The sequence below is a fragment of the Protomyctophum bolini genome (genome assembly GCF_963924005.1).
Source record: "Protomyctophum bolini genome assembly, chromosome: 15".
In the NCBI taxonomy this organism is placed as follows: Eukaryota; Metazoa; Chordata; class Actinopteri; order Myctophiformes; family Myctophidae; genus Protomyctophum; species Protomyctophum bolini.
The window spans coordinates 36217986-36231802 of record NC_137876.1 but is presented as its reverse complement, the minus strand read 5'-3'; the positions used below and the strand labels follow the sequence as shown (position 1 = coordinate 36231802).

Sequence of the window (13817 nt, the reverse complement as noted above, 5' to 3'; positions counted from 1 at the left end):
GAGAGAGAGAGAGAAGGGGGTGGGGGCGTAATGGAGCTTGACTAAACCAAGCGCTTGTACATAAATTGACATGTGCAATTAGGGAGATGTACACAGTCCCCCTGGTCTGTTTAAGATCCGGAATAGTTTCCTAACAGCTTCAAGATGCCCTGTTCTGGCTTTGGTTCCAAATCTAAATCGGGTTTGACCTTGTTGAATAATGGTGCTGGTGAAGTTCCCTCTGCTCTCTTTGGCCAAATTCCAATAACACTCCATTCGCAATGTGCAATGTCCTCTTACAACAAACACAGAACAAGAACTGTTTCTCACTGGGATGCTTTTTGAATGGTGAATGAAATACGGAAATGAACTTGGATTCCAATTCAACAGATTTTACAATGGGGTCATAAACATGTTTGGTTTAGGTTTCCTGTTTATATGGTGTGTATAGAGTCGGGGCATTAAAATTGGAAGACTTAAGGATGCAGCTAGCACGCTCAGCCTGGAACCTCTCACACAGAAATGCTTTAGGCAGCTATCCCAGATTTGTCTTTCCCATCATTCTGTCCCTAGCTCCTCTGTCTGTTTTTCCATCTCTTGTCCTTTCTTTTCACTACAATCAGATGTCCCAGGTGTGTGCTACACAAATCAACAACTCTCAATTGTTAATAGAGGCCTTCACAACAAAACAAATGCTACAGTATCAGTATGGCATCTAAATGGTTAAAGACAGCTGCCAACATCTGTATACTGTAGCTGTGGCTGGCTCTTAATTGTGAGGCCCTGCGAGTGAGCGAGCAGCATGGTGGAAAGGGGGCTGGCAGGCCGCATATTTCAGCCAAGTGTTCACAGAGCAGCTTTCCGGCCAGCCATGTGGACTCAATGATGGCGTCCAGGGGCGTGCTGCGTTCCTATGAAATATTAAATCTGCTTGGCCCCCAAGTGCGGACAGACCACCTGCAAGCAAGCGTGGCGTGCGGCGAGCAAAGGGATCAGATGTCCTTCAGCAGCACACATGCAAAAACACACGTGTAGGCATGGAAAAAAAGGAAAAAAAAGAACATTCACCAATGTCCCCACACAGGACAGCCCTGCAGTCCTGTACAGGCGTAACTTAATGGACATGGTGTAAATACATACAATTCAAGTATTGAAGCAGATCAGTTTACACCATTTTCATTCATTATTTTGTTTGATATTAGTTTGCTGGGTTACTGTTGCTAATCAAGGGCCAGAGCAGCTAAACGTTGATCCATTATTGGAAGGGTTTAGTGGTTTGTACAACTTTGTAGTCACCAATGTGCCTCACACAGTCACAACAAGCAATGAACTCTCTCCTCAGAACCTTGAGACGGGTGCAGTACTTAATTCAGACTAGTCATTGGTCCGACATGCGGGACGCATGTCGGACTAATGCTCCGCCGGAATTACTTGGGACAGGGAAACTGCACAAAAGAGAAGAATAACAGGGGAGTAAGAGAGACCCTCTTACCGTGCCGTTTGGAACTTTGAATCTGTCCAAGAGGACGACGGCCACTGCTTGACGATGGCCTTTCTGTTCGTTCAGCCTTGTCGTGTGGTCTGTCCTTGGCCTAACCTCGTTTTCCCTTGAGGCACCCCTGCCTGCACAGATGTGAAACCGTTAGGTGGAACAGCCGGTGAGGCAGCCTGCACATGTGCAAAATAAACTCAAGGGGGTGCCATGGTCATGAAATATTGGGAAGATACTGCCCACTGTGATAATCTCTTCTTGTAATTACTGATTCAAGTTCAATAGGCCTTCCTTGTTTTCCAAAATAATTCTGTAAATTATCTCATGGCATAATAAATAACTAATGATAAAAATAGCGTAGTGTTGCTATGCTTATTTTAAATGTTAGCCTGGGTTTTCCTTAGTCAAGATAAAGCTGTATGCTCTACCATGAAATTATTGGTACATGGTTCCAGGTGTTTCATCCATATCACCCATGGATTATCACGCAGAAGTGGATGCAAAAATAAACTTGACAGCAGGACGGAATATATAAAAAAATAACAGCTTGCAAAGCACAAGGTCGGTTCAGCGATTTGAGTACAACGGAATGAACGGATATGCTACAAAGCAATTGGGATAACAATTGAGTAACATGCATACATCTAAATAACATAAATCATCTCTTTAAAGGAATACTTGAGTTGATTAACACCCTAAATTACTTTTTTCAATAATTTACTCACCCATATGTTGTGCCTTGAATTCATGGAGAATTTTCATACATCCCTCCACGGTGAATGAAGAATCTAAAAATGGAGAATATTTGATCCAAGTCAAGATCAGTCAGCGAGCCAGACAATCGCAGAGTCACACTGGATGACAGAGCAGAACTTTTGCCCCAAATGATTTACACAGGCCTGTTATAGCGCCACCAGTAGGCCAACCTTTGCGAATCACATTTTGTTGGGGCGCTAGCCCCTCCTATATACAGGTTTAATGTTTGTTTTTAGTTCAATGTTTGTTTTAAAAACACCATTGACAATGAAGGGAAACTTTACGTCATATTGTCCCTCATTACGTCATATTGTCCCTCATTACATCATATTGTCTCTTTATTGTTAATGGCATTTAATGTTTATGTTGGCACTGCTTGTTTTACATCACAATTACATCACCTAATCAATAGGTAATATTCCATCATCGTTTTGTAATTATATTTAGTCTACAAAATGCATGTCATTATTACAGCATTATTTTACACTACTACAGTAATTTATTATTTTTAAAATATTCTTTCTGATTTACTTTCCTACTTACCAACAATAGCTTCAATTATCATCATGGTCATGGAGTGGTCAATCAGTCAAAAATGTAAGAGCCGGAGTCCTGAGAAGGAAGTAAAGATCATGTCATCATTATAATAAACATTGGACGACATGTCTCTTTCCCACTTCTTCGATTGATTGAATGAATAGGGTACTTTGTTTACAGTTTGCAAAATAGTACAGGGTATATGATGAAACAATGATGCATGCCAGAAGGATAACACAAAAAGCCCTGGCTGAGGGCTTGTTTTGACTGTGGTCCCGCATTAATTCAATTAAATTCATCATGACATATTAACCATGGTTCACAATATGAGGCTCGTCCCTCACAAGCGTCACAGTTAAGTCATATTTCAGGGCTAATGACATAAGCAGGGCTGCCAACCCCCCTGGATCTTGCAGGAGATATCCTGGCAGACTCCTGATTGTTCCTGGATTTGGTATCAAACTCCACAAATTCACCACAACACAGAAAATGACATCTACTATGTTGAAGAGTTTCTGGGGGAGGATAAATCAGTGCATGGCATGCAATCATACAGATATGTTAATTTAAATAATTAATGTTTGTTTGGTTATTAGTAAAGATGGGTCTTAGATTGCAACAAATCAATTTCTGTATCTGTAGGCCTACATTTTGTTTCGTTTTAAATGGATGAAATTGTACCCATCGTTTTAGTAAAGCAAGCCTGATAATGGTATCAATCTCCCAAAATTCACAGGACATTACATCTACTCTGTTAAAATGTTTATGGGGAGGACCCCCAGACCCCACGCAAAAAAAAGAAAGAAGTCCCTAAAGGCCTTTTCAGACGGGGAGCACTGAAATGGTAAATGGTGCATTGCGCCTTTATCCAAGGCGCTTTAGTTTACATAGATGCTGCATTGCATTACATTCACACATTCATACACCGATGGCAGCGGAAACCATGCAAGGCACCAACCAGCACATCAGGAGCAATTAGGGTGGGGTTCAGTGTCTTGCTCAAGGACATTTCGACACTAACTCTGGGGGAGCCCGGGTTTGAACTGGCACTTGTGGTTACCATCCAGCCACTCTACCCCTGAGCCACCGCGGCCCCTGAAAAGGCCTTACAATAACATACAAGAAGTCATCAACACATTCAACAGTAACATTAACAGCAATTTTCTTAGTATTACAGACGAAAAACAGTTTAAGTCCACACAATTTATCCATATTGTATAAGGATGGGCTGGCTAAGGGGTCAGGACAACAAGCTGGCCTTTTCGTGGAGGGGTCAGAATAAAATTTGGACTTAAACTGTTTTTCGTCTGTAGTACTCTAGTCTACAGTACTCTAGCACCTATTTGCACTGCATTCAAATTCTATATTCAATGACAATTGACAATTATGTATTGACTTGTCCGCTCAATTTTCCCAAATAAACAAATACCGGTACATATCTTTTAACTGTTATTATTGGCGAAAGTATGTATTTTAGGTCATTATCAAGAAACATTAGATTGGCTGACTTAAACTTGCCTAAGAAATTGACATTTTCACCAAGTTTCTTAATTCTTACGTTAGGTAATATAAGCCGGTTGTTGGAACTTGTTGCATCGATCCGAGCTGACTCAGCTGAGTGAAGAGTGTTTGATCTGCACTGGCGCAGCATTCCCCGGCGTCCTGTCACGTGACCATGACACTTCCTTCTCTAGCTTTCTTGACAGGAAGCAGGAAGTTCTCCAACATTTTATTATTATGACATTACTGGGAATCACCCTGGGCATTGGCAAAGCAACAGGGTTTTTTACTATTTTCACGGCTGTCCTTGCATCAATTCTATATTATCTGGAAAATTCCGATCCGGTCTCTTTCACCAGGTAACGTAACGTTAGAATGTATAAGCAACAATGAAGCATATCCATTACATTAGCCCGACATGTGAACGTTTCTGGAATCGAATGACAAGTGGACATGCAGCTATCGTACTCGCCCAAAGCCAAACTGAACACGCCCAAACTATTGAAGTAACAAAGTTCACTTCACGCCAGATGAAGGCAAAGGGGTTCAGGAATCACAATTCAAACCGGCGTTACACCGAAATCGGTAACCATTTGTGTAGTTTGAAATTAAGGCAGAGTAAAGGATCACATCCCACTAATAAGATGTTTGTTGTATTATTTATAAGTTAGGATAACGTTTAAATATGTGACATAAATATGAATGGCAATAAACAATCTGAAACGCCAGCCAGTCAGTCTATCCTCTCACCTCTCTGGAATAATATAATTCGACAGGTTTTGTCGTGACATACTTTATTAACAATTTTCAAATGTGGTACACGATAATGGTGCTAAAAGCATAACACAACAAGCCCATAAGGGATTGTTTCCATTGGCCCCAATCCCATATGTGATGATTGATTGATTGAAAATGTTATTTCACAGTATGCAGAATGCATGGGTATACATTCCAAACGAAAGTGCAGGTCAATACAAAAACTATTTGAGGATAGAACCAGAAAAAAGCACAAAGACTTGTCTTGTTTACATGAGGTTACATGTCTCCTCTCCACCAGGCCAGGTCAGGTTCTGGCCTCCTGGTGGCCAATGTGAAAAGGGTGCCATTTCTTCTAATGGCAATTGGATGATTTATTGATTTGTGGCATTTTGTTCTAAAAATGTGTTTTGCAAAAATGCACCTGTTGGTGGCGCTATAACAGTACAATGTGAAAAGGGTGGGATTTGTTCCTCAGCCTAGTTGCACGCTGCGTTGCCTGCATCTGGTCTCTCTCAAGCAGAAACGATGAACCCGAAGCAGCGGGACAAAGATCGGATATCTCCATAATCGAGTTGTAGTCCTGTTAGGTTGTGTTTACATTTGCGCTGTGGCACAGCTACAATATGTCACCAGTCTCGCGTTGATCCCGCCTCTAGCGGCCGCATATCATTCTGATCAGCATTTGATCGAAGTGCATCGTCTCTGCCCGAGAGAGACCAGATGGGAGCAGTAGGAGGAACTCACTGCTGCCGCCATCTGGTGGAGTCAGGTTATCAAAACGGAAATATCGGACAGATCCGTCTTGAGCACATGACTATAGAGATACTGTGTAATGATTTGAAAATGCGCGTCAAAGTTTTGTCCTTGGCCTCTAGGAGTGCATTTCTCGCAGATTGGTGCAGTTATAGGCAAAAATGTGAAAATCTGCCTCATGGTAGCACTATAACAGGCCGTTATGGAACATTTGGGGCAGAGGTTCGTCGTTGGCATCCAGGGAGTGTGTGTGCAAAGTTTGGTATCGAGTCTCGACTGGGTTAACGGAGGGCAAAACATACTCTCTTGGTGGACCCTATTGTAAACAAGTGTAATGCTTTATGGTGTTAACAGTTAACAGTTTTTGTATTGAGTTGTGCTTGAAATGTACCTATTCTGCATACTGTAAATAAATAATTCAATCACTTTTGTTTTTGTTTTGCTACAAGCAGCATCATGGCAGAGGACATGAAGTCTCTGGAAGAAAATTTCCGGCAACAGAATAAAAGCTGTTTCATCCTCGGGGCTTCAGGGGAGACAGGGAAGTTGTTGCTCCAGGAGCTTATGGAACGAAACCTCTTCTCCAAAATAACTCTCATTGGGAGGAGGCAGCTCACCTTCGAGGACAAAGCTTATGCTGAGCTGGTCAGTGGGCAAGTCTGTCAGTTTGGTTCTACTTGGGACATGTGGATGATTACAGTCCCTTTACTATAAATTACCTGTAAGGCCTTGTATTATGAGCAGGGGTGTGCTGAAGGTGTGTGGGGGGGAGGGGGGGGGGGGGGGGCTACATGAGCTGAGCTCCACTAGCCGCAATTTGCAACTCTAGATTTTTTAAATAATGGGATGAATCTAGAGTTGCAATACCCTCCATTGACTCCCTACTCATCCAATTTGCGTTTGCGATCTGCTTGTATTAACAACGTTAAACTCGCCAACATTGCAGCTCTAGGCCAAGCTTGAATTATCCTCTTTCAATCTGCCAAGCTTTTGTTTTATAAAAATCCACTGTAGACATGTTATGAGCTACTTTCTGTCAAGAGATTCTAAGCATGTGATTGTTTTTTTAAGTGTTGCAGTTTGGAAGCACTCGTTTTTATTAACGGGTCACGCTGCTGCCTCCTGCATTATGTGCAAATTCGAAACAGGTGGTACGCAGGGCCGTTCAGTGACTTACGACGAGGGCTTCCAAACTCCAGCACTTAGAAAAAGAATCACCTGCAGAATTTATTGACAGAAAGTAGCTCATATATGTCTACGTGGATTTTTATGAAACAAAAGCCCGGCAGATTGAAAGAGGATAATTCAAGCTTGGCCTAGAGCTGCAATGTTGGTGGGTTTAACGTTGTTTAATACAAGCAGATCGCAAACGCAATTTGGATGAGTAGGGAGTCAATGGAGGGTTCATCCCATTATAAAAATCACACCGGTGTGGCGTGTGAACTGAGTGGTGCAATTCCCCCACCTCTCTCTCTCTCATTAGCAGGCAACAGAGCAGCCACTATCCCTCTCTCTGTTGCTGGCGCCCCCTACTGGTACTAATAAGTAATATACTCATGCTCATGGCCACATAGGTACAGGTACACGGACATTGCATGCTGGTTGTAGGAGTGGTTGCACCACTCAAAAAACTCTTGAGTTGCAAATTGCGGCTAGAGTTCCACTAGTTCTGACTGCCTTAGATCTCCAGAATTGTGCTATGAAATGTAAATATCTGTATCTGTATTTATGTGTGTGTGGAAACGACAGGATCTGTCGAGGTGACTCTGTAACTGTGACAATGCCTACTACAAATGGAACCAAAGGACCCTTTTATAACACAAACTCTGAGACTGTACAAATGGACTTAGGGTCCATTTGGTTGTATTTGTACACTCTCCGGTAGCACATTCTCTGTAGTGTTGACATTGGCTTGGCAGGTATTAAAGAACATGTATATATCAAAAGCGTGGGTGTCCGGATCGGGGTCTGCGGTTTCAGTGACTCGACTGAGACTCAAATGTGTTACTTTTACGCATTAAATCAGTGGGTGTGCTCTGCTCTCATGCAGATCTACGCACTGTTTTGCTGCGCTGCACTGTTATGGTGAAATTAGATAGCCTAAAGAATTCGGAGGCATCATGGGGGTGCCGCTCACGTGACCGTTTAGACGATGGCTGTAGAGACGAGGCAGCCAATCAGAACTACGGTATTCGTCAGACTAGCATGTTGATCTGTCGTCTAGTTTTCATGGGCTTTCATTGACCAGCAGCTCTACAAGCCGCTGGTAAAGATCCACAGCACACCACTGATTACGAGTGACAAAGAATGTGTCATTTCATTTATATGACAGTATCATAGGAAGCTTTCTGCTTCGACACCTTCGACACCTTCGACAGGCAGCCACTGTAGACGTCTTTAAAGCACAGCTCAAGACATACTTCTACACTCTTGCTTTTAGTTGAGCTTTTAGAATCCTTAGTTATTCATGTCCTTACTGTATTGCATTACTGCAATTATTTTAATGTATATGCCTTTCTTTTCTTTTTTTCTCCACTGCTCTGTAAAACACTTTACAAATGCTATTATTATTATTATTATTACATAGCATTCCGTTCTCTCATCTCCCAGGTCCAGGAGGTGGTTGATTTTGAAAAGCTAGATGATCATGCTGCTGCATTCCAGGGTCATGATGTTGGCTACTGTTGCCTGGGAACGACGAAGGCTAAAGCAGGGACGGTGAGTTGATATAAATTACTCTCTCAAATTAAGTCATGGGCGAATACCCTATGTATGGCTATTCAACTTAGGATGGCTCAGAGGCCACTCAGCTAAATTCTAAAAGTCCAAGGCCCGCAAGTTAAACATTTCAGTATTTTTTTTGTTTTTGTTTTTAATCTTCTTCAAAACAATGAAAATAACTAATTATGTTTAATTGGTATGACCATGACGGGCCACAGATACACGGGCCGCGGTTTGAGTAGCACTGCCCTATATAGCCACCATCACTGCCAACCTCTACTTGGTCTTTGGGTGGAAACCTCCTAGTTCTGCTCCCTGCTGGTGCCCCGACCAAGCTGAACACAGCCGTAGTCATCGCAGAGGAACTTTACCCATGCACTACCCGGATGCCCACTACAAACCCCTTTGTAACTATTTTTTCATTTTGAATAAGCTACATGTTACAATTTAGGCATTTAGCAGACGCTCTTAATCCAGAGCGATTTACACAAAAATAAAAAATAAAATGCAAGTCTGTATAAGTCTGTATAAAATGTCTAACAAAATCTACATAAAGTTCCACCTAAGGGGCTAGGGTAAGTGCTACGGGCCAGTGCTACAGTTATTCTATTTATATAGACTAGAGTCTAGATTCCCGCTGTCACCCGTCTCTCCGGTGGTCACCAGACTATACCTGGTTTTCAGATAGTCTATTCGATAGTCTAGTCACTAGACTATCGATAGTCTTGTTGTTGTTCGATAGTCTAGTCACTAGACTATCGAATAGACTATCTGAAAACCAGGTATAGTCTGGTGACCACCGGAGAGACGGGTGACAGCGGGAATGTAGACGGCACCATGGGTGAGCAGTATGGGTTAGCGCCCCAGCCTGTGTCCTCTGTAAGGAGGAAGCCCAACAAACCCTGGGTGAGGCCTTTAGGAGGGCCACTAAAGCCGCAAGCGGAGCCTGCAGCACCACCTTGCTGCTCAGGTGGAGTCTGCAGAACCATTGCGGCTTAGGAATCCACCACTCCTGAATGAAGTGTCTGGTGCTGGGACTCTGGTGCAAAGCACAGGTCCCGGGCCTGGTGAGAGCAGGAGTGGACCTGGTGAGACGTAGGAGGGGCCTGGACAGGAGTCAACCCACAGAGCCTAGTCCTTCCATGCGCCAAAAGTGTACCTCCCTGCCCTGGCAGAGTAGTTCTGGAGTAGTTCCAACGGATTGTGTGGCCTTGGTCTTTGCCTAATGCGACTGATCGAGGGTAGCTGCTGGGACATAAGTCGGGACTTGATCACCCCGGCTGGGTCACCTGATGTTCGAGAGACCCGAAACCCAGATGACCTTGGGATACATCACTGAGGATACGTCCCAGGTGCATCCATGCAATGTTTTTTGTTTGTTACATTTATGAAAGGTAATTTATGACTGGTTCATTCATAATCACTCTTTAAAAAAAAAAACGAATGTCAAAATTAAAAAAGTAACCCAACAACATAATATGCCATGATAAAAGGTAAATACTTTTGTTCCTGTTGTTTTCCCGTGTTTCAGGAGGGATTCATCCGCGTTGATCACGACTATGTTCTTAAGTCAGCAGAGCTCGCCAAGGCAGGAAGCTGTTCACAGTTTCACCTAGAGTCTACCAAGGGCGCTGACAAAAACAGTGGCTTCCTCTACCTCAAAGTGAAGGTATTTCAGCTCATGTCTCTTACAGCAGGGGTCCCCAATATTTTACCAACATTCTACTCAGATATTAGTACCAATTTTTTTGTTTTACCCAACATTCTATTCAGTCATCTGAGTAGAATTGTCCCCCGTTCAACTCTTATTTTGAAGAGCCAAAAACCCAGACCGGATGTTATGATCTTGTGACGGTCCAACACCACTCCCTGTTTACCGTCCGGGCTGCTAAAACATGATGGAGGGGATCACAGCGTCTGCTCTGGGCCGTGGAATAAACCCATGCCATCTGGGACAAGGAATAGGAGATACAGTCGATTGAAAGAAACGGATAGAATGGGTCTGTATGCGCACGGGAGACAGAGTCTTTTTTTTGCGGAGCCTGGGAGTCGATGGTCGCTGAGGGGGCGCTTGTTTTACAGGTTAGGGTTAGGTTTCTGGTTTAAGGAAGTTAATGTAAGTACAGAACAAAGAATGTTTGCTTTCGCCATCTTTTCTGAAGTGGGCAATTCATGTTGATTACCTTCCCCTATTTTCACGTACTAGGGCGTGACGTCACTGAAGCTAAAAGAATGGTGTGAGTCTGTGTGACTATTACACACAGCTGTGAATATTTGTGTAGACATGGAAATTATTATGAATTTCACTTACCAGCTGTTCTATTTGCCACAAAGTACAATTACATTGTACTTTGTAATTGTACTTGTAATTACAATTCTATGAGCGACCCAGGAAAAATATCCTGGGTTGGGATAATTGCATAACATTTAGCACCCCTTCCCCTGAACACAGGCCAATTGTGTTTGCATAGACACCTGACAAAGCCGAATGCACCACGATGGATTCGAACCCACAACCTCTGTGGTGGTGGACAGGGACTTTAATCACTGTGCCTCCCAAGCGCCCTCATGTGTTGCAAAGATACCCAAAACAACAGTGAGATATTGTAGCAGCAAGAGATAGGAGTGAGTGTGGCTGTTCTACAGATTCATAATGGTCAGGATGGAATATTAAAATGAAATAAAATAAAACTAGTTTCTGTGTGAACTGGCGTCGGCGCGGACCACCAGTGAATTATCTGTGGACTACCAACAGGTCTGGGGACCCCTGTTTTACAGGATTGCCTTGAAGTCATACAGATTATTTGTGTAACAAAAAGCTGCCCTCAGTCTTGTTTCGTTTTTTCATCACCAGCTTGTAGCCACACTTTAAGTAAGTAATCTCATAGAATAGTTTGGCATCACTTCAAGGCTAAACTAATAAACTATTGGATTATTTTCCAGGGACAAGTGGAGGCAGATATTGAGGCTCTGGGTTTTGACAGATATTCCATCTACAGGCCTGCGTGAGTCTTCTGTTTTCTTAATCTTATTGATTAATTATCAATTACTATGTTTCGTAACATTCCTTAAACATTTTCAAAATTCAGCAAAATGAGACATTGAGCTAAAAATAAATGTATAACCAAACTCTTTATCCATGTAATGGTCATAATGTAATGGTCATAATGGTGACATACAGTTGTCACCAATAGAGGACAAAACATTGAACAAAATGTGTATGTGTATTTAATATCAAAAGTCCTCAAACTAAAATATAATGTGTCTTACATAAGCAGGCACTAACAAATATTAACCAAAACATGACATGCACCTGTCAATGATATTACACAGACCTTGCACGTTCCCACCCTGCCCTGACTGATTTGCTGCATGTGGTGTTTTTATTATTATTTTATTTGTTTTTATTTGTTTTTATTTATTTTATGTTCTTATATTCAATTTTGTTCTTTGCCATTGTTTTATCATTTTAACTACTTATTTTTATTGTATTCTATTTTTGCCCTGTGAAGCACTTTGCGCTACATTTATGTATGAAAGGTGCTATACAAATAAAGTTTATTATTATTATTATTATTATTTTGTTTGTTGCTTGCTTACTTACAGGGTGTTGTTGGTAGAGAGACAGGAGAGTCGGCCTGCTGAGTGGATAGCAAGGAAGTTCTTGGGTGTCTTTTCTGCCATAAGTCCAACAGCCATGTCCATCCCCATCCAAGCCGTGGCAAAGGCCATAGCGTCCAACACTCTACTCCAGCCTCAGAACAAGACAGAGATCCTGGAGAACAAAGCCATCTACACTTTGGGCACGGGTGGAGGACAATGAGATGGAAAGGAGTGTAAAAACTCTAGAGAAGACAGATGTGTCATTCAGCACTGGTGTCCATCAGCACTTGTGTCCATCATTTCTCACTATGCCTACAGCTTTAATTTTCACCTTCCACTTTGTAATCTATGACCACTAAAAGGATACCATATGAGCGTTTTCAGTGCAATTGGACTGAATCTGGGAAAGGTTTGAGAACCACTGAATTACAAACTTTTTCAGGTTCACATTAGCCTGGCCCAGCCAGCGTGATATCTGGTATAGACGGGCGGGTAGCGCATGGATCAAGTGTTGGATAATATTGGTTCACCAATCTGAGCGCCCACCTATGTCCCCCTCCGTCCCTCCCCACCCTGGTAGGAAACAGTGGAGAAAATTGACGTCACCATTATTTTAAGTGATGCCCCTCTGCACCTGTACTTCACTCCCACTCCTAGACCAGGAAATGTGTCTCGTTCCACCAGGCTTTCATTTTTGAGACGAATGCGAACAAAAATAAAAGCCTCTAGGTACCCGGGCTTGGTTCACATTGAATACTTAAAATGTTTTATGTCTCCAGCAGTAATCTCTCAACAGCAGAATCTGTAAACACCACTGCCCTAAAACATTTATAGTGTTGTAGCAGTACTGCATTGTTATGGCACTGTAGGATGGACAGGCTTCTCATTCTGTTTAGTATGAGTTGAGGGAAAGGGATGTCCTGGAGCCTTTCAAAATTATTATTCTATGTCCAGCTTTGAGGGTGCGTGTAAACACAAACATTGAATACCATTGAAAATGAATGGCCATTTGAGTGTTTGTGTAAACACAAACAATGAAGACAAAAGTAAGTGTGGACGCAAATTGTGATTGGCCGGAATGAGATGATGTATGATAAGTGCGCCCAGTCACTGTAGTACTGTGTGAAAGATGCACATTCCTGCCTTGTAATCTATGCCAAAATTAAATATAATCCAGGGAGTAGAAAATATGAATGCCTGATAAATGAATTGACTGTGCAATATTTACTAAGGGAATATTGTATGTTAATCTTTTGCTGATACAAAGGGATTGTATTATCATTAAATGTTCTTGACATGAACTTAGTGTTTTTCCAATCTTGGGTATCATGCTTGCCAGGAATACTGGACAACTCACCCCGGTGAGTTGTCTGTACTTTCTGCGGGGGCGTGTTGGGCTCACCCCCGAAAAGTGAAGACAACTCACCCCGGTGAGCTGTCTTCACTTTTGGGGTGAGATGTCCGGAGAGTTGTCCGGACTTTCAGGGTGAGTTGTCTTGTTCAAAGTTCAAGGAGTTTTGTCATTCCATACAAGTACAGAACGAAATTTGATTACCCAGGTCCTGGTCAGGCATAAAATAAGTAAAATACAGCCAAACTATTCTATGAGATTGTTACCCTTGTGAGAAGATCTGTCTGACTCTGTTCCTGTATTTTCTCCATTTGTGTTCACTGCATGTGGCCACAATTAAGATATTTTAACATTCATATCTAGAAT

At 42.3% G+C, this 13817-nt stretch overlaps 1 protein-coding gene across 3 annotated transcripts; it reads left to right on the top strand.

Annotated features, from left to right (window-relative positions):
- Positions 1–4500: 4500 nt before the first annotated feature.
- Positions 4501–13401, top strand: LOC308329525 (oxidoreductase HTATIP2-like). 3 transcript variants are annotated; one of them, XM_080783857.1, is made up of 6 exons: positions 4501–4623; positions 6229–6421; positions 8387–8494; positions 10029–10166; positions 11441–11502; positions 12104–13401. In XM_080783857.1, the coding sequence occupies exons 1-6, from the start codon at positions 4502–4504 to the stop codon at positions 12318–12320; spliced, it is 840 nt and encodes a 279-aa protein (XP_080639983.1). In that variant the 5' UTR covers position 4501; the 3' UTR covers positions 12321–13401. The 3 variants fall into 3 exon arrangements, with proteins under 3 accessions (XP_080639983.1, XP_080639985.1, XP_080639984.1); XM_080783858.1 differs by having other exon boundaries at positions 4516–4623; positions 6226–6421; XM_080783859.1 differs by lacking the exons at positions 11441–11502; positions 12104–13401 and adding an exon at positions 10314–10442.
- The last annotated feature ends 416 nt before the right edge of the window (positions 13402–13817 follow it).